At 40.5% G+C, this 20,661-nt stretch overlaps 2 protein-coding genes across 2 annotated transcripts in view; one reads left to right on the forward strand and one right to left on the reverse strand.

Annotated features, from left to right (window-relative positions):
* LOC133110454 (equilibrative nucleobase transporter 1-like) overlaps nt 1-18,212 on the forward strand; it is a 31,230-nt gene extending 13,018 nt beyond the window's left edge. Inside the window, exons 3-14 of the mRNA XM_061220585.1 lie at nt 8,338-8,467; nt 9,386-9,432; nt 10,684-10,760; nt 11,616-11,708; nt 12,394-12,533; nt 13,586-13,761; nt 14,211-14,378; nt 14,685-14,785; nt 15,474-15,485; nt 15,553-15,734; nt 16,780-16,903; nt 17,902-18,212. Of these exons, the coding sequence (XP_061076569.1) occupies nt 8,338-8,467; nt 9,386-9,432; nt 10,684-10,760; nt 11,616-11,708; nt 12,394-12,533; nt 13,586-13,761; nt 14,211-14,378; nt 14,685-14,785; nt 15,474-15,485; nt 15,553-15,734; nt 16,780-16,903; nt 17,902-18,126 (1,475 nt within the window). The 3' untranslated portion in view covers nt 18,127-18,212. The remainder of the gene's footprint in view (nt 1-8,337; nt 8,468-9,385; nt 9,433-10,683; nt 10,761-11,615; nt 11,709-12,393; nt 12,534-13,585; nt 13,762-14,210; nt 14,379-14,684; nt 14,786-15,473; nt 15,486-15,552; nt 15,735-16,779; nt 16,904-17,901) is intronic.
* The window catches only part of LOC133110142 (equilibrative nucleobase transporter 1-like), a 124,848-nt gene that overhangs the window by 75,407 nt on the left and 28,780 nt on the right, over nt 1-20,661 (reverse strand). The gene's annotated exons all lie outside the window — the stretch shown is intronic.

Raw genomic sequence — 20,661 nt, forward strand, 5'->3', positions numbered from 1 at the left:
ATATATTTAGTTTGTTGTTTCCCTTCAAGGTCTTCGTAGATATACGGAAATATATTCCTGCGTATTGTCACAATATCTTGTTTTTCCTCATTATAAGGATAGAATTTAACCATGCTGATACATGGTATGGGTGTGAATAATCCTTCTGACAATGGGTAATTTGGAATGTCTGTATATACAGTCATTGTATTCTCTAAAATTTCAAATTTTTCTCTGTGATTGTCTAGGTTGATAATATTGATGCATTCATTCTTGTTCAAGATAAAGCATGGGGTGCAGAGACTACCGTATAGGCCCCTGGCCCCCCTTCTAAACCTCACGGTTTTCTCACAGTTCAGACAGGAATCTAGTGGGGGGTATTTGAGGTTGCAGGTGTTAAATAATCTCTTCTTATCTCCAAAAGCAAACAAAGTATTCACTATATGATTACGATACCCTCCTAATTCTATGGGATTTCTGGGTGTATCTGTTTCATTTGCGAACCCCTCTTTTAGGGCTGTCACTGGGAATTGTGATTCACTGGCTTCCACTTGTTCTTTTTCCACAATCCATTTCCCGGTTTTATTCTGTAAGAGATCAAATACAATTTTTCTTTATTTTATATTATTTTTCCATCCTACCTCTACTAGAATATATAAGTTTTTCCATGCGCTTTTGATTATCTATATTCCCTAGGAACTTAATTCTTTTATATATTTACACGGTTTCGATTAGGCCCGGTGAATAATTTAGGGGTTTATTATTATTATTACTTTTTTTATGGATATACACTACAAGATTTCTCTTTTCCTTGTGAGAATGGTTATTTATTAACCAGCAGGATTTTCCCAATCAATCTTAAACGTCCAACGGATCAAGTTACATCTCTGTTGGATGCGTAGATTTATGTATACGGTTTGCTGGTTTGGTGCAGGAGGCCATGCAACTATTCTTACACGGGACATCTCTTTTTGGAGTTCATTTTTGAATTTGTAACTTCAGTGTGCGGATTCCTGTGAATCCCCTTCTTTGTTTGGAGGCCCTAGGCCTCAGGTGTCAATTTTGATTTTTAAGTACACAAGATATATAAATCATTCTTTGGGCTCCTACCCCTACATTTTGGATTCACAAGTATTTGCATTTCCATGGACATACAACTGAGGACTGTTATTATTTGTGACCCATCGAACACAAGCATGATCAGGTATAGCATTTATATTATTTCTTAATACCTACCTATTAAAAAAATTAGAATTTAGATATCCCATAGCCAATGCATATTGTGTTAATACTAGCCATTTAGTAAATTTGTAATTCCATATTTGTATTCATAAGGTGCCTGTTATTGACAAAAATCAAATCTCATTCAGCATTCAAATTACATTTTGTTATCTTTGTCTGAAATCTTGTCCTGAAATCCGCATTCCAAATAAAACCATATTTTGATTTTAGAATTCAATTAACAATTCTTACTCCTAATGAGTTTAATTACTGTTACTATGTTACCAAGATTCAAATCAAGAGCTCGGAGGAGGGAACTCACCATGGATAGAGCTAACGGTATTGCTTCACCGTTATCCCGCACTCCCAGATTTCCTTCCCCTGATACATTCCCGATTAGGCTCATGGTTTCATAGGAACTGTTCCAAGTTGCCATTATTCCAATATGCTTGCCTCAGTTGTTTTTCTGCTGTGACCTGTGTCTCTGACTGTTCCAGGCTTTATACCTTATCTGTTTGTGTTTTGGGTAGCCATTTTGGTTTTTGAGGTCAGTATCCTTCACCCCTCTATCTTTTCCTTATGTCTATCTTAGGCCTCCCTTAACAGTTGGTGATTTCTTGCCGGGGTCGTCGGGTCAAGATTTCAGCAAAAGTACGCTGATGCTCATGCTCTTGTTTTTGAGACTCGAGCTTGTGATATGCATACTGTTGTCTATGACGCCTGCACCTTAAGCATACAAAAATGACATATATTATTCCTATGATTAATATTCCAACCCCTATAACCCATACCCAGGGCCCAAACAGGGATTTAATAGTGTCCCATCCCCAGGACATGATATTAGAGGTGGTTTCTTTAAACGTATTTACTCCATTATTCACTCCTTGTTTAACTCCTGTCCAGATTGCTCTGATCACATTAGAGACCCCTCCTCTCCCTATAAAAATACGTTTACTTGTATTGCTATAAAGAGTTAAGTTTCTCATCCACTTATATCCTTCGTATACATGTCCTGCATTAATCATCTCCTTCCAAGCTTTCCATACCAGACGCAAGTCGTCTCGAAGGTCACAAGCTGGTTGTTGCCATATTAACTCTTTTCCTCTCTTACAGGTGTTATCTGGGGTTATGACCCCCATATTTTTAAGTAGGGCCCCAGAAGTCTGATTTACTATATACAACCTTTTCCCAAATTTGTCATTAAAATATATTAGTTGAGGCTTAGCTCCATGTTCTTGCTTCCCTGTGTAATTAGTTCTGAGCGGTGGCACAAAGTGGTCAGGGACATAATTTTTAAAATAGTCCTGGTTTTGTGCATTATTCCCTATATCTCCAGCATAGGCCTCCCACCAACCACTCATTAACGTATAATGAATCCATTCTTCCTTGTAATCTGTTTTAGGATCTTTTCCTTTCATAACTTTGTTCCAGTACCAACTTATCCAATTCCTAAGTTGTTCTTCTACGGGCCTATATCTGAAGGTTACGTATTCATCATCTTCCCAGGTGCATGCCATTGTCATTACACCCTTTTTAATGTCGTTTTTAGAGATTGATTTTTCCCTTATATCTTTTTCGTCTTCTATATATACTGATATTGCATACTGTCTCATTTCTTCTATCATCTCCCTTTCTTTCTGAAGTATCTTCTCTACTATTTCTCGAGAAGGTATTACTGTCTTAATCAATAACGATGGCATTGCTTGGATTGTATCAGCAGCCCAAATGCCCTTTCGAAATTTATCTTGACTCCAATAGGCTAATGTACACAGTAAAGTTCTATTCTGATATACATATGTATTTGTCCACCCTAGTTCCTTTTGTATCTTTATTGATTTATCTATTTTGGGATATTGTTGCGGGTCCCCTATATATAGACTAGTGAGTAGTGGTGTTGTGGGTCCCCATATTATTCCTCGTTGTTCTAATTGTGACCATCGAAGTCCAGTGTAACTCGGAAACCCTTTCCTTATAAGCAAGGGGTATCTAAGCTCACATCTCCTTGCCTTTTGAGTATTTTTTGTCGGGACCTCCCGCTTTACTTTATGCCCCAATGAGCTTGGATAATATCGAGTTTGCCTGCCTCTTGAACATTTCTGTTTCCCGTCTGTGTTGATACAGCTGACATCGCATTCTATCATACTGGATTTCCGACCTCCTTGAGTCAAATAGTGACAGCATGTTTCGTTTTTCATTTCCTGACCGCAATTTTCAGTACTATTTTCACTTCCTGGTGATGTCATGTTGTATTCACACCAGATCACATTTATTTCCTTAGTAACGCATGTGTATTGGTAAGGGACTCTATATTTCATTACATAATTTCCTAATCCTATTCCTACTACAAAAATTATTAACCCTAGTATTGCTAACCCTTTCTTTTCCAGATTTTGTCCCTTCTTCAAAGACTCACTGCGCAGGATTTGTTGATTTTTCTTTTGATTTCGGATTTTCATGTACTCTGTCAGCATTTCCTGATCGGAAACACCCGCTGAAGCACGACATTCTCGGCCTCCTTGTGCGTCGTTGCTGAGAAGCATCTCTAGGTCCTCCATTGTTCGGGTTATTTCTCAGTGGTATTGTAGTAGCAAAATCGTGGACGTCCTTGTACTCTGGCTCGGGGTCTGGAACTACAGGTTCAGCTGCTTTTCCGTCAGCGTCTGTAGACAGGGGTTCCACTGAGTGCCTAGCTGAAACAGAGTATACACCTTCGCCAACCCCAACTCTGGTGGTGACTGTTATGGTTAGTGTGTAAAGAGGCCCTGTGGCCTCGTCTTTATCATCAGAATGGTTGCGGCGAGGGTTTATCCGCCCTGTGGCTCCCCTCCGAGATTCCTCAACCACAATTGTTTCTCTCACTTGCCCTTTATCATCAATTAGGCCTTCTGCGCACACAATTAATTGTCTTCTCACCCCTTTTAATATCCCTTCTACAGGGAAAGCGTGTAACCTGAAGTATGCCACTTGCCCTACTTTTTGTGCTCTAGCTTTGAACTTTCTCATTAATAAATCTGTATCACTGCTGTACCATGCTCTGGTTTTATGATCCCCAAAAGGTATGTCTAGTACTTCAGCATCTTCTGGTGGGTACAGACAATTTTTAACTTCCTCTTTATAATCTGTTAATCTCCATACTACTCTTCCTTCTCTATTTATGGCTTTTCGCCTAAACCTCATAGGTCTGGTATCTGTCTCTCCCCTTCGGTTAACCATCAGCAGCCAGGTGGGCCCATAGTTGTATGTCTGTTCAATAACATTTCTTAGTTGGTCGTCTCTTTGTCTACCCATAATGGGCTGGGCGTATGTTGACTTTTCCTGACCTTTGGAGGTCTCGTTTTTATCATAGGGGATTAATGCATGAGTGAGGCCCGCTGCTACAGCTGATCCCGCGAAAGTGAGTTCCCTACACTCATTACATGTCACAAGTTCCCCTTCTGCAGTTTCAAGGCAGTTACATTTTTTCCTAGGCTGCCCCCCCTTCTCAGGCCCCTCTATTTCTCTGGCCATGAGAAAAGTGGTATTTGTCGCAATGCTAATCCTGCACTGTCCACAGACCACTAATCTGTGCATCATTACTACTGGAGAATGCCCTGTCTGGGTTGTCATTCCCCATAGGGCGTCCCCTGGTAACCCCTCTATTTTTGGGGGTACTCTTGCCCCACCAGGTCCCTGATATCCTGGCCTTAATTCATTACATGAACACATGATGCAACAGCCTGGTCCTTTAATTTCTTCCAGCACTGGACAAGGTTTTATTAATTTCTGGCCCCCATGTTGTGCCAGGTCATGACCTTTTCTAGCTGTTAAAACTCTAAATGTTCCCTCTGTCTGTCTGACCACCTTGACCCAGACTTTAGGGAACAAGCTTTTAGGCAGTAAATATTTCTGTGATCCTATCTCCATTATATTTTCTTACACTGTGCTACTGAGGTTATTCCTCCCTTTTTCAATTCTACTATATTTTTATCTAACACTTTCTCTACTATCTCATTTCCTTGAGGATGATAGGGTGGGGAAAATATTCTTTCTATATTGTTTTTGATACACCATTTATTGATAATGGTATCCTTGAAATGTGCTCCATTGTCTGATCTAATTTCTTTAGGTTTTCCTATTGCCATTACTGTGCTTTCTAGCTTGGCTAGAATCTGTCTCCCCGTACCTTGCCGCAGAGGATGGACCAGGGTGTACCCAGTGCACGAATCAACTATTATCAGCAAGTATCGGTGCCCCCCTGTGGATCGTACTACAGGACCGGCCACGTCCATGCAAATACTTCCCCAGGGTACTCCCGACCTTATAGTTAATCCAGCACTCCACAGGCCGTGTGGTGTATTAATCATCTGGCATTGTGAGCAGTTCTTAACTACTCCCTTCACTACCTCTTTCAGCTTGGGTATATGTAACCTATTCAAGTTCTTAATTACATTAAAAGAGAAATGTCCATTCTCTTTATGTATTTTCCGAACCAATGCCTCTCCCTCTGTCGGAGGCGCGACTTGTTTAGTCCCTACCATGGGCTATTCTTTATTAGGTAATATATTTCTATATGTGGGTCTGGCATATCACTGACAGCCATTTTCCCACCTATTTATAAATTGATATGTATACTATTACTTTATTAGAATCTACTGTCCTATACAGTTTTCTAATATTGTAACTTATTCTAAATTACTTCGATTCCTTTTGAGTTCGAGTATTTACGGTTTCACTACTTAGGTGTCCAGCACCTTTCTCTTCAGTGCCAGTAATCAACTCGAGACCCTCGAGTAGGAATCCACTCGGACAATGCCTCAATAGGCCGTGAGCAATTCTCTGCTGCTCGAGCCCCACGTTGGGCGCCAAAATTGTCGTGAGCCACGGACCCCTTGCCGAGCTCAGACCTCACGTTCCCACGAGCAGTACCTCACAATGAGGTGTCTCGGGGACGAACTCAAGTACTCCGAACGTCCTGGAGCCCTGGTAAGTTCTACTGAACTTCCAGCCCAGTCTCGAAGTGAAGGGTGTGATGCAAATCTGGTAATCGATGTCCTGTATTCAATGTATTCCTCTAAAGAATCTTTATCACATATGATTATAGTAAGATATACTTTATTATAATCAATCAAAAGAATAGAGTTGTACAGATTACAGTGTACATATCATCTTTTGCAGTTTGCTAATCACATGCAAGTTACATATACCCCTCTTAGCTCTTTCTAAATTACCTTTCCACCACGATGTTTAAAAATCAAGGTACACCCTTCCTATATCCATCCTCTTTGGCCTTAGCCTTATCCTATAGCTCCCCCTTCTTGACGTTTAAAAAGAAACTATTCCTATAATATTATATTTATCTAAATATGATAATTTCTCTACATTTTTCTACTTTATATAGTATCCTAATAAGAAATAAAAGATATATAAAAGTAAACTTATAATATGTTACTTTTCCTACTTCTACAAGTAATATAGATTATAATTACCACTCCAGCTTGGTTATAATTGTTCTGCGTGGCTCTTTCTTCACCTGAGTCCGCACCGCGTACGTCACTCCTCTCTCCATATCCATATCCTGGAGTGGTGCGCAGAGGGAGCGCGCCACTCCAGCTTGACTGTCTTGCGTTGCTCTCTCTTCAACAGCTCGTAGATATCTTCTGAAGCCAAATTCTGGGATCCTGCTCTAAGGTCTAAAAACTTATCCCTTATATATCCTTTTTGTATACAAAAGTGTACCTTTTTTGATAAGAAATGTCCCCATTATGTCAAGCGGGAAGACATTTATCTTTTATATAACCTGTTTTTCAATGACCATATTAATTATTTCTGTTTTTCCAATTGTCATTTTCTCATACCTCCAAAGAACCGTCCCCAATATTTTATTTCATGGGCCCCTCTGGTTTGGGAATTTCCCCCAACTTAATATATGAGTGGAAAAACACTAGCCCTTATGTTGTTTTTAATGAACCTATTCATCACTGGTGTCTGTGTCAGTTTCATAATCTCTCCTTGACTTCCTCCAAACTTTGATTTCATGTAAGCCAGACGTTAAAGCCTGCCACCATCCCAACACCCTCTTCAGGTGCCCCTCTCCGCGGCGCCTTAAGGGATTTACAAAGGACATCCAGCCAATAGCTGAGTGTAAATCATCCGCCATTAATCATTAATTTTCTTTCGGTATTGACATCCCTTCCGTTTTCCTTATTTTTGTTTTTCTTTAGCCAGGCATTGTGCCCCTCCCCTGTAGGGTTGGGGTATTCTCAGTCAGAACTTTAACCTTGCTCCTTAAAACCCTAAATCTAAGTCCCCCGACTTCAGACTCCTCTACTGACAAGCATGGCTGCTCATTCCCTGAACCACATATTTTTCTTCTTACGGGCGTTCTTACTACCACCTCGATGGCGTGTGCGAGGGGTTAACAATGCATTCCTTTCTAACCCATCCCCCGTCAATCTCTCATCAGGGGGGCCTAGGGCCGGGTCCTCGACAGCGCCATGAAACACAGGCTCCAAGTGAATCCAAAACTGCGATAACCCAGATATTTTCTTATAGATTTGCACCATTTTTGCTCACATTTGCTGCTATGCTGACACTCATGCTGCTACTTGGCTTACTGATAATGATAATCCACTTTGTCAGTTTCAACAGGGCTGTCCAAAAGGCCACCATCCTCTCAACCGTCATCATTTCTCTTAAGTTACCTGTTTTGAGCCATGATATAAGGGCCTTTTTCAAGCATCCATTTCATTTTCACTGGACTAGCTTTCTGATCGACGTTACAGTTTACCCCACACGCAACGGACAGGAAATCATTTTTAACATTATTTAAATGTTCATAATTTCACATTTTAAAGATAGTTAATCATCTTTATTTGATGATTAATTCAAGTATTTGTTCTAATTATAATTGATTGGTATTTCAATTATATTTTTGGCCTTTTTGCCTTCCTCTCACATACCACTAGAAGGAGCTATGTGTACCACTAGTGCTAAGCGTACCACAGTTTGAGAACCACTGTTGTAGATAATACAATATATTAAAAGTAAGCCAATACAAATACAGGACAAAAGAAAATGCAGGGATTACATACAGCGTGCAGGTATTGAAAATAATGTTTTTAAAAATGTATGGTGGTGTGGTCCCTTCACTTCTCCCAGACTGTAGCAGACAGGATGAGCTCTTCTCCTTGGATTTCACCATCGCTGTCTTCCATCAGAACTTCATTTGCCTTTTCAATGGATTCTTCTTTGACCGCTTTGGTACCTTGGCATCCAGACTGCTGGGAATGTAAGTTTTTCACTTTGTGGCATTCTGGACATTTGGAAGACATTTGTAGTTGATTGTGATTATTGTGTTACTGTGGGATGAAGCACCATTCAATGTGCTTGGAGGCGTGATAAGATGCTTCTGCACATTAATTCTGCTGCTGCTATCAGCAGTTACAATATCAATGAAGGCTAATGAGCAAGCACTTGTGGGAGCAATACTTGCCTAAACTATAATACCCCGACCACCATGTTTCACATATGACAGGGTTCTTGGTTCTGGAGCAGTTCCTTTTGGCCTCTACCCTTTGATTTTAAGTCATCACTCTGATAAGTCAATCTGGGTCTCATCCGTCCACAAGACCTTTTTCCAGAACTGTCTGTTGCTCAATATGCCAGTGGATTCTTTTTGTTTCAGGTCATTCCAAGTTGTTGTACAAGCTATCCTGTACAAGCTTGTGCAATGACTCTGATCGATTTCCCCTCTTTTCTAAGCTTCAAAATGGCTTGCTTTTCTCCCAAAGACACAAACGCAGTCTTCACAGGCAAAACCCAAGGTTAAAACCAAGAGTAGACATTCAGAACTATTTATTTTTTAACCAATCAATCGAACAGGACACCTGTCAATCAATATGTTCCAATACTTTTTCTCACCTAAAAATTGGGTGGTGATATGTTCTAAGTTGTGATATGTTCTAAGTTGTTTAACAATTCTAGATACAAATAAAGGAAATTACAGCTGAAATTCGGATCTGTCATCACATGAACATCTTTTACATCAAACTCAATTGTCTTCAGTATATAACAAAAACGAAAGAATTGACCTTGCTGTTCCAAACTTTCACTCTGCCCCCCAGAAATAAAGCCCCCCAACTCCTTTGTCAGCTTTGTGCTTTCAGTAATTAAACTCCTTTGTGTGATCTGTGTTTTCTTTTCCCAGAATACTGTACACCAGCGGAACCTTGATGATTGCTTTTTCACATCCAGGTAAAGTGTCTTTCACCTGACACAGTGGCAGTTAGCAAGCCATACACAGTGGGCTCCAGAATTATTGGCACCCTTAATAAAAAAATCCTGCACATAATAAACATTTTAGCCAATAGCCACTTAGCATTAACCACTTAGCACTGCAAGGGCAATAATAAAAAGGCATACAAAATATGGACTGGTTGCAAGCTTGCGAGGAAGAGGATGCAAGTGCAATGTTATCCCCAAAGACGCATGGAGAGCTGTTCTAAACAAAAGGACAATTGTCATCTTAAGTGTTTTTTTTAAGGATTAGGGTTAGACAAGAGGGATATTGGAAGAGTGGGGGATCAGGTGGGAGGACTAAGGTATAGTCTGAAAAGGTGTGTTTTTAATCTGCATCGAAATATGGGGAGAGATTCTGCTGTCCAGTGGTAGGCAAGTAATTCCACCACTGAGGAACCAGAACGGACCATGTTCTGTTATGGGTATCTCAGTCTCCAGACATAAATCCCATGAAAAACCTGAACTGGTCTTAACTGTGGCGGCACGGATGGTGCAGTGGGTAGCACTGCCGCCTCACAGCAAGGAGGTCCTGGGTTCGAATCCCCGTCGGCCGGGGCCTCTCCGGTTTCCTCCCACAGTCCAAAGACATGCAGGTTAGGCTGATTGGAGAGTCTAAATTGCCCATAGGTATGAGTGTGTGAGTGAATGGTGTGTGTGCCCTGTGATGGACTGGCGACCTGTCCAGGGTGTATTCCTGCCTTTCGCCCAATGTATGCTGGGATAGGCTCCAGCCCCCTGCGACCCTGTTCAGGATAAGCGGGTTCAGATAATGGATGGATGGATGGATGGATGGTCTTAACTGAAGAGTGGGGTATCCCAAGGATATCAATGATTTTCTGAAGTTCTGCATGAAGGAATGGTCAATAATCCATCCAAATGTGTTCTTTAGCTTTATCACAAATTACAAGAAAAGTCTTATGGCTGTCATCTTTGCCAGTACTCTGCACAAAGTAATAAACCAGGGGTGCCAATAATTGAGGAACCTGTTTTTCTGGGAAATAAATGTTTTATTTAAAAATAATTCAGTTGATTCCATTGAATCTTTATTAAAGCCCAATACCTTACGCATTTTGGAAAATAAAGCTTATGTCAATAACTGTATTATTTTTTGTGCGTATTTATCAAGGATCAAATAATTCCGGAGATGTAGATTTGTGTGTAAATTAATGCTTAGCTTAGCTAATTTTTTATCCATTTTTCCTGCAGAAGTATCCAATATACTCTTTCCAGCTCTAATCTGCATTACAATTGGAGGATTAATGTTATTCATCACAAATCTTCAGGTTTGTCTCCATTCTCAATGAATCATATGCAAGACAAGACCGTTTGCGAACTGACAAGGGCTAATTAAATATTTATGGGAAATTGTCATCACCAAAGAATGCTAATGGCTTGGAATAGAAACCAGCTCAACCAATCACAAGGTACTAGTGATGGGCGGTTCGAGTCGACTAAAATTAAATGACTTAAATTACACAGCAAAACTATAGTGGAAGAGCAGCGAAACCTCTTATGTCGTTCATATTGATGCTCATATCAAAATAGCATTGCATTATCCCCCACAGCAAATTTACAAGGTTATTTGATTTCAGTTTGGTTTTCTATTAAATGTTGTTTGATCATTGCAAGTGTATCAATCCTATGTAAACACGCACCTTACATGAATGTTGTGGTGATACAAGATTTTTTATTCCAGTGTTTGAACATGATAATACATTTGATACATTTGAAAGCTTGTTATTTTGTACTGCATTATATGTGTTACTTTTTCAGATTTCTGAACAGATATCTGGATGTCAGAGTTAAATGACTTGAATGGTCTTCTGACCACCAGTACAGTTGTGACGCTTGTGTAACATCTGTACCTGACAAACCACCTTGCACTTTTCTCTCGATTTAACTAAAAGCCTGCACTCTGACATATCAGAAAATATTTTAAAATGTGTATAATTCTGATCCATATTTTTTAAAATTAAATACTGGTCCCAGGTGTATCAGATCTCATAATTAACCACAGCAATCAATGGCCTCTCTAGCTCCACCTAGATGCATGAACTGAAAATAGAGCAAATAGAAATAGAGTAGAGCGATAGGCTCTCTGTAAAGTTGTGGTTGTGAATTTTTGACTCTTTCAACAGGTGGGGAGCCTCTTTGACACCCATCGTTCCACCATTATCACCTTGTACAATGGAGCCTTCGATTCCTCTGCCATCATCTTCCTCATAATCAAGGTAACAGCCATTAAATAGCTAGGCTGCTAGTGTTTTTAGACTTAAAATAAGTCTAAAATGTGTGCTGGGAGGTATGCACTGCTCAAGCAGCTTCTAGAGTAACAGCACCAACTTGGGGAAAAAACAGGGATCAGTTCATGCAATAAAGGGAATGCTAATATTGCAGTCACAATAATAATGTTAATAAATATAATGACATACAATTACATACATGACAAAATATATAATTTGGTGTTACATCAAAGTCCTGCCCACGTAACTACTACAGGAGTCACTCACACATTGCATCAAGGAAAATCAACGGCTAATGAGGATGGTACGTTTTTTAAAATAAAGATACTTAACCTCTTGTTGATTCCTGTTGATCCAAGTGGAAGGTATTTCCAGTCATGACCCGTATTTGCATGACTGTGTTCATAGCACTGCTGCTACATGATTGGCTGATTAGATAATTGCAGGAATAAGTAGGTGTACAGGTGTTCCTAATAAAGTGCTGAGTGAGTGTGTATGGTCCTAGAGACTTTGTCTTTGTGCGGAGAGGAATCTAGAAACCGTGGTCCCATTTTACTAGGACAGTCAAACGTTATGGCTGTTTCATTATTGAATATTGAACAAACGCTGTCGTGCCACCAGGCCAATCCGTGCCAATAGTGATAATGATGACCCTTTCCATCTGTGGTTACAGGTGGCATCTGAAAGAGGGATCTCTATGCACCACTCTTTTTTCTTCTTGTCGGCATGCAGCATAATCCACCTCATGAGAACCTTCTTCCTCATGCCTAAGAAGCACATCCCCTACCCCCTCCCCGAGGGCTACACTTATGGGTATGAATCAGCTTCCCTTGGAACCCCAAGGATGACATGTTGTTGAAGTGTCCACCACTATTCCACCGTTGATAAAGTGCTGAAAAAAAAAATGCATTACACTAAAAAAAGAAAAAATGCATAAAGTAGTGTGCTTCATTCATGTTTCAATGGAATGAACCAAAGTTTTACATTTTCCAAATAAATAATGTATTTCCCCAAAAAATAGGTTCTACAATTATTGGCAGCCCTGATTTAATACTTTGTGCAAAGTACTGGCAAAGATGACAGCCTTGATGAAAATGAGAATATCGTCAGGTTAGACAAACACGGAGCGGTTCAACAGATCTTTGGAGGACGCTTGGAAGACAGCAGGGGTTAGCCAATCCAAAAGGTAGGTATTCATAGTGGCTTGTGGGGGTGTTAAAGGTGGTCGTCCACACATCCCCCTCAAGGATCCTGACGCGATTGTACTCGTTGCGCATGTCACGTTTAGTGAAGATAGTGGCCCCCTGGTCTTGCTCGAAATCAATGGATATGAGTGGGAGAGGGTTGCGGTTCTTCACAGTGATCTTGTTTAGACCACGATAGTCGATGCTGGGACACAGATCTCCATCTTCCTTGCCCACGAAGAAGAAGCCTGCACCAGCTTGGGAAGTTGGAAGGGTGGATGAAACCTGGAATGCATCCGGGGAGGAGGTCAATGGCACAATCATTACATACGATGAGGAAATAGCTCAGCATACTCGGAGGGCACACTCAAAAACCTGGGATGAGTGGGGGCTAGAACCCGGACTGGCAGTTGGAATGGACTGGAGCTTGAGAAGGCGCTGAAGCTTGCACTTGGATTGGAGTTTGGGAATGAACCAGAGCTTGGAGCTGGTCAGCTGGACCCCGGTCGTCTCAGGCCTGGGAGAGATGGTTGGCCTCGTCACTGGACGGCCTCATCACAGTGAATTGTTTTCTTACTTATATAATATTTCCTCAGAACAGGGGGAGCAGTGCTGTCACAGCTAGCTGGCTGGCTGACAATGGTGCAGCTGGTTTTAAATCCGTTCTTGTTTCTGTTACAGGAGGGACTTGGGACAGAACATGTGCAACACCGGAAGAGGCACTATAGAGCTTGAGCATGGAGACCAAGGTGATGTGATTTCTGAAGGAGGGAGCACACAGCAGGTGCCCCCACAGACAGGTATGGGTGATGTGATTTCTGAAGGAGGGAGCATACAGAAGCTGGCCCCACAGACAGGTATGGCCCTAGCATTTTATTTATGTAGAGCTGGAACCCTATCGCGCTTTTTTTTATTAGGGGTCCAAGCACAAAGTGGGGCGACGTGAATGGCGTCGATCAGCCCAACGTTCTTTGTGGTGGGCGTTAAGTTTGCAGTTGACATCAAGTTTGTGCACAAATATTAAGTAGTTCTGGCTTATGCCTTGTTTGTAAATTGAGATATTCTGTGCTATAAACTATAAGAATATAAGGTGTTTTGTAATTTTTGGGATTTGAATTCATCTTTTAACAATTAACAACCTTGTTCTTTAATTTAAGTCTTCAAATGTGTGCAGTAAATAGTTTTTGAGATATTGATATGACAATTACAAAATAGGTGGAAATTGCCCCCTAGTGGGGCAAAATGGAAAGGGTTAAAGAAAGGCATTATCTCCCTCTATCCATCTCTCTCTCCGTCATTTTCTCAGCCTCTCCAGCTGGCTCGCTCCCTGTACGCAGTTTTAAGCAGTGTGTGCTCAGCTGGTTTTTTCTGTGGCACTTGGTGTGGATGTCAGTCATGGTCCTGCGACACTACCTGTTCATTGGCACCCTGAACCCCATGCTGACCCAGCTGACCGAAGGAGATCCAGCCCAAGGTATTTTACACCAGTTGAAAAATTGCAGTATTATTTTTTCATTTACAGTATTTTTTGTGTATATTTATCTAGGGTGCAAATAATTATGGAGACCACTGTATATGCATACACATTTGGGAGAATTTTTAAAAATTGCATTTAGATGAAGTCATGGATAAATATTGATTGAATCCAGCTTAATTGTGCTTTTCAGTGTGAGACAAAGAGCAGAAGAGAGACAGGCTGAGGCGCTGAAGTTGTGTGCGAGGCCATGCTATGGTGTGCTGCTGTGTGCTAATCCTCTGCTCTCCTCTCCCTCTGTCTCAGTGAGCCACTACACCAACGCCTTCGCCTACACACAGTTATGTGGGATACTGTGCGCCCCCTTGAATGGCCTGATCATTGACAGATACAAGGGCAAGCGACAGGCAGGTGGGTACCTGCATTATCTGCCCGCAGGTGTGTTGCAGCAGTACAGCGAACTACGGAAGCATCATGTGATTCCCATCTGCAATGCAGTCATCACCAGTAATTACTGCGTACCAGTCATTGACAATGTACAATTAGATTTTGTGTACAAAATAAGGCTAAATCAAAGCAATGAAATCTCTTGCAGCTGTATATGTTGGTAAAAATAGGCGAAAATTGATTTTGTCCAGTGATTTACCAATATCGTAAATCTGTGAGTTAAAGAATATCAATATAATTTTGGAAACACTTTCCAACAATGTCGTACAAGTCATTTAAACAAGAGCCTTGTGGTTCATGTCAGTGCAGCTCGTCTGGCACACAGAACTCTGATCAAACTTGCCATTGCAGATCAAATATGAATAAGGTTCACCAACTGCAATGCTTATTTCTCACCTCAAATGTTTTAAGAAACATATTTTAGTGGATTGTTTAGGGGGAAAAATTAAAAGTTAATCAATCGTCCGCCATATTATGTTTTTACAAAAACGAATGAATTGTAGTCAGGTATCAGTTGTCCCTTCTTCTTGGGGACATCTATCCAACAGAAGCCACCTACAGTACCGTATATACTGTATTATAATGGAAAATACTTACATAGGAATCTTACAGCATATGGGCCTTTGCTTGAAACCCTGTAAACAGTAGGATCAGGACATTGCAGGTTCAGTGTTTAGTGGCTGCCTCTAACCCTGCTAACCCAGCTCTTGCCTCTGCCACAGGAGAGACGGAGGAGGAGAGTAACCTGCACTCTGTGGTGCTCTCCCTCTTCCTCACTGCCCTGCAGTGCCTCTTATTCTCCATCTGCGCCACCATACCTGTGCTCCCGCTGCAGTACCTGACTTTCGTCCTGCAAGTGCTCAACCGCGCCTTCATATTTGGAGGGAATGCAGCCTTCATCAGCGTTTTGTGAGTGAGCATGATGTGATTCATTTTCACATTCACTTGTTTAACCAGAGGAAAAGCATCATATATTCCAGAACTGCTTATACAGAATGGGCCTCATTTATCAATATTAAATATGTAAATCCGTGTTAAAATTTCTGTGATTGGAACCCAACGAACGAATTCCGCCGGATTCATGAAGCACACATAGGCACAGCTTTTTTTTTCCCCTATCCACCTGTGTATGTTCATAAATACCAATCAATTGTAAACAAAAAGTGTGTGCACAAAACTTGTGCTTAGCATAAATTGATGCCCCTACAATACATAAAATATATAAAATATAAGGACCACAGAATTCAATTTCAGCCGATTTAAAGAGATGGCCGAGAAAAGATGAAAGAACTTTGCTTTCAAATACTGTGTAGCCTACACATGATCTAATTACATTTTTTATCATTATATGACTGTGTGTGCTCCAGCTACTCTGTAACATCGTGTCTTTGCAAACATTAAAATGTATGTATGAATGTTGTTTTTATAGCGTTGCAGTGGACTCTTCTTAGAACCTATAGATAATGTTGCTGCTGTTAGCTGGGATACGTCCTCAATTCATAGCAAACTTTGTTTACATGTTTTATGGAATTTATATTCAACTCCAATTAAGCATTAGAATTAGGATTAATTATATACCACCATGTTTTTTCATACACCTGAACAGTTCAGAGCAATCATGAAATTGATAAATCCCACATTGTTTCTGTAAATACACTTCCGAATGATTTACCGTCAAAATTGTTCAGCTCACGTTGGATAAATGAGGCGCAATGTGTGTTCTTAGCCTTGTGCTGATCTCTGTCTGAGCATCACACATATCCTTCTCGCAATTCTCTGAATAATTGTTGTTTTTGATAATTAGGATTATTATGAGCAGCAGTGCAGCTAGGATGTGTCTTACAATTTAACCGCTCTCTCCCTTTATTCCCATTGATTCCCCTCTTGCCTCTTTTCCCCCCTCTCATACCATTCACCCATTTCTTCTAATCTCCCTCTCCTGTGGTCTGTACAGCTTCCCAATCTGTCACTTTGGGAAGCTGCTTGGCCTGTGTTTTGTTGTGTCAGCCCTGGTGTTGCTCCTGCAATTCCCCTGCATCATCCTGGTGAATGAGGTGTTGGATGGAGACCCCTTATATGTGAGTACCTCACCACTGTGCTCCACACCCACACACCCAGCATCCAGCCACAGCATATACATGTCCCAAACCCCAAAACCCACATAAGAGGGCACGTGAATCTTGCTTGAAAAATTGCATCTGTTCTTGCACCCTGTTTTTATTAACTTTTGAGCGGGCCTGCCCAGCATTTGAATGATTATGCTGGGATGTTAATTACGAAATTAACTCAGGAAAACACACCGGTGTGAAAGCACCTGTTTTCATATACATCATATTGGTCATCCACTGAAGTGTTTCTTTTATTTTGGCAGTCACCTGTAGCACTTAAAGTGCATCATGGGTAGATCCACCCGGGAGGCTAAAATGTCCCCTCACAGCAGCTTTTCAGCAGCAGATTTTGTTCTGTTAATTCTGTTAAATATCTGTTGTGTATTTTTTCACCCCTAACATCTGGATCAAGTACACAGTCCAAAAGGCCTGTGACAAATAATTTTATGAAATACATTAAACCAGTATAATTCCTGTCCAACTGACAATTTAAAAATATTTGGTTAGTAGCATGTTTCACTGAACATTATCAGGGATCGGAAGGTGTGTTTTTGCCAGCATGTAAAAACTTGAAGTATTTTAAATACATATTTGCCCCAGATCTGTTTCCAGTTGACCCTGTTACACAATGGCTGTGAGTTGTTACAAATACAGTCTGTGCACAGCTGTTCCAGTCTCTTCTCTTACTTCCTCTGCAGATAAACATAGCCCTGTACATCTTGTTCCAGTCTCTTCTCTTCCTCCCTCTGCAGATAAACATAGCCCTGTGCATCCTGTTCCAGTCTCTTCTCTTACTCCCTCTGCAGATAAACATAGCCTTGTGCATCCTGTTCCAGTCTCTTCTCTTACTCCCTCTGCAGATAAACATAGCCCTGTGCATCCTGTTCCAGTCTCGTCTCTTACTCCCTCTGCAGATAAACATAGCCCTGTGCATCCTGTTCCAGTCTCTTCTCTTACTCCCTCTGCAGATAAACATAGCCCTATGCATCCTGTGCCTGGCCACGTTCATTCACCCGGCCGATGTGTTTATCCGCTGGCGCAGACTGGCCAATCAGAGAAGACGCTCCACCCAGACACCTCCCCCTCATGAGAATGCCATCTCTGGAGACAGTGAAGACAAACTTCAGGACGCCCCAGACACCACCACAGAAGACACTTTGGCGCCCCCAAGAAGGGGATCTGCTGTTTTCTGAGGGTGCTCCTCTTTCCCCCACCCACTGCTTCATGACAATAGTGACCATGCTTATTAAAAGAAATTATTTTTTGGGGGGTTCTTGGTCTTGGCTTTTCCTTTCTGGTTTCTGTGACAGTGTCTTGAAAAAACCTTATAAACCAAATAATGTACTGGGTTGGAGGGGATACGCAGTAGGGATGTCACAGTACAAATTCTCAAGAAAGTCCACAATTCTCGATACGTAATTCAATACCATGGTAAATAAATAAAAAAATTGCTTTAAAATCTGAAGAAATGTGTCATGTTTAAAGTTGTACCATTTCGAGGTCAGGCTCGCTTCTCTTCAATTAGATATTAATTCTAAAAGGCTTTTTTTGACCAGGGGTGCCCACATTTTTGCACACTAATGTATGTTCTCTGCAAGTAAGGAAAGCGCTTATTTTTTATATTGCCATGCACAGTTCTATCTAGGGTATTTTGACCTGCTTTCATTTAAAAATATTTGAATGCTCTTAATTACACTTGAATTTTGCACTTCATTGCATTCAGTTCAATTTGATATTAAACACTGTTGTACTTTATTTCCTTTTAAGTCTCTCCTTTAATTTCATTGCAGAATAAAAATATTCACATCTGAATGTAAAGGCAAATTCAAACATCTGAAAGAGAATACACATTATTTTGTTTTTGTTATGTCATGGGTATGGTGTATGGTGAAATCAGTATAATAATTTACCATTTCTATCTTTGTCGATTTTCTCGAAACCTGATTTTGGATGATATTATAGGACCATATTTCTCACAGTGCATAGACATGCTATCATCATGAAACTTTGCAAACCTTTACTCCATACCCAGGAGAGTGTTTTGAGGGTTTCTTTTTTGTTATAAGGGGGCGGGTACAGCATCATAAATAATGATTAGATCCTGAAATGCAATCATTTTTATTCATTTCTAGAAAAATGACTATTGGGTACTGGTGATTGAACAAAAATCTGCAAGCATGTTAACTCATTATTTTGAATCTGAAATAATTATAATGATATCTTACTTGGTTCAGATTATAAACAAAAATGTTTGAATTTGTAAATTCTGTCATCTTGAATAAAGTATGCAAATGCTCATTTACATATTTTGTCAGAATTGATCTTTTAAAGTCCATACCACATGAAAATTGAAGTATGTACCTCTGAAATTATCTGGAAGACCAAAGATGCATTTCGATGCAACATAACCTTGGTACCATAATCAATGTGTACCAACTGCATTGCAATTGTGACTAGATCAAGCCAAGATGTTGCCAGCAGACATAATGGCATCAAAGACAGATATTTCTTGCAAAGCTGTTTCCTGAATGTTTTTGTTTTAAAATGACTCAAATCTTTGTCTCACAGCTCAACATTCCTCCCCACTGGAAAATGTTGACTTTCAACAATCACATACACAAATCACTCAATTTTATACCGTGTAATTTCACCTTGTTAAATCTTATTGATTTACCATTGACCAGCCAAAGAGGCATTAGATCACATTATACTGTAAATTTATTTGATAGGGTTTTGACAGGACGGGGATTTGTTATGCCGGGGGGAACAGAGGAACCAAAAGCAGACCGGGGTGAAGAAAAATGGCAGGTTTAATTTAAAAGGGGCAGACAGCAGAGTCAAAAAACAGACAAATATCCAACAAGCAAAGAAGAGTCCAGGGAAGCAGGCAGGGGTCAAAACTGGAAATACTGGAAAAAAAAGGGCTAGGACTTGGGAACAAGGAAGCTAGAACCGGGGGAAGGAATACAGGGCTCGGGACTTGAGACAGGACAAGACGAACTAGCAGCGTGCAACTGAAAAGGACAGGTATAAATACACAGGGGAATGAGACAAACTAGGCGGGGCATGGGAGTGAGGGCAGTCTAACAAATAAACATCAGGTGAGACACATGAAAGGGTAATTCACAAAGACACACATGTAATACAAACAGCTCCGGACTAGAGTAGGCAATTGCAGAGAATCAGGAGATGCAGAGATACAGAGAGACAGGTGCGAATACTTCGCTGAAACTAAGCAAGTAATCAGTGATAGAATATGGAGGCGGAGTTACAGAACAGAATTGAAACTTGAGATGCGTTAGTAAGTTAGTTAAGAGATTTTAATTACAAATACCCAAAACTAGTAAATGTTAGTTTGTTAGTTTGACAAACATATTAGTGTGTTAGTATAATTAGTACTGTACAAATTCTACGTTAATTGGGATTAGTATATTAGTGTTATGTACAAACATGAAATGGAGAGAAAGCAGGAAGTAAGGTAGGCAAGATTGGAAGGAAGATTGAACCCCGGAACTACCGTAAACACCCAAATAGTGGGGCATGCAGACAAGGGAGTGACTGGGCTAGTAAACATTCAGATAATATTGCTGATAAACATGCCTGTGTGTCATTGTCCAAAGTCAAGTGCCCCGAACCAGAAAAACCGGCCAATTTTAAAATTGTGATTTTTTTCGACTGGAATTAATCAGAAATGGTCCAAATGTAATGAAACCAAAAAGATATGAGCT

The sequence above is a fragment of the Conger conger genome, chromosome 14 (assembly GCF_963514075.1).
Source record: "Conger conger chromosome 14, fConCon1.1, whole genome shotgun sequence".
Lineage (NCBI taxonomy): Eukaryota > Metazoa > Chordata > Actinopteri > Anguilliformes > Congridae > Conger > Conger conger.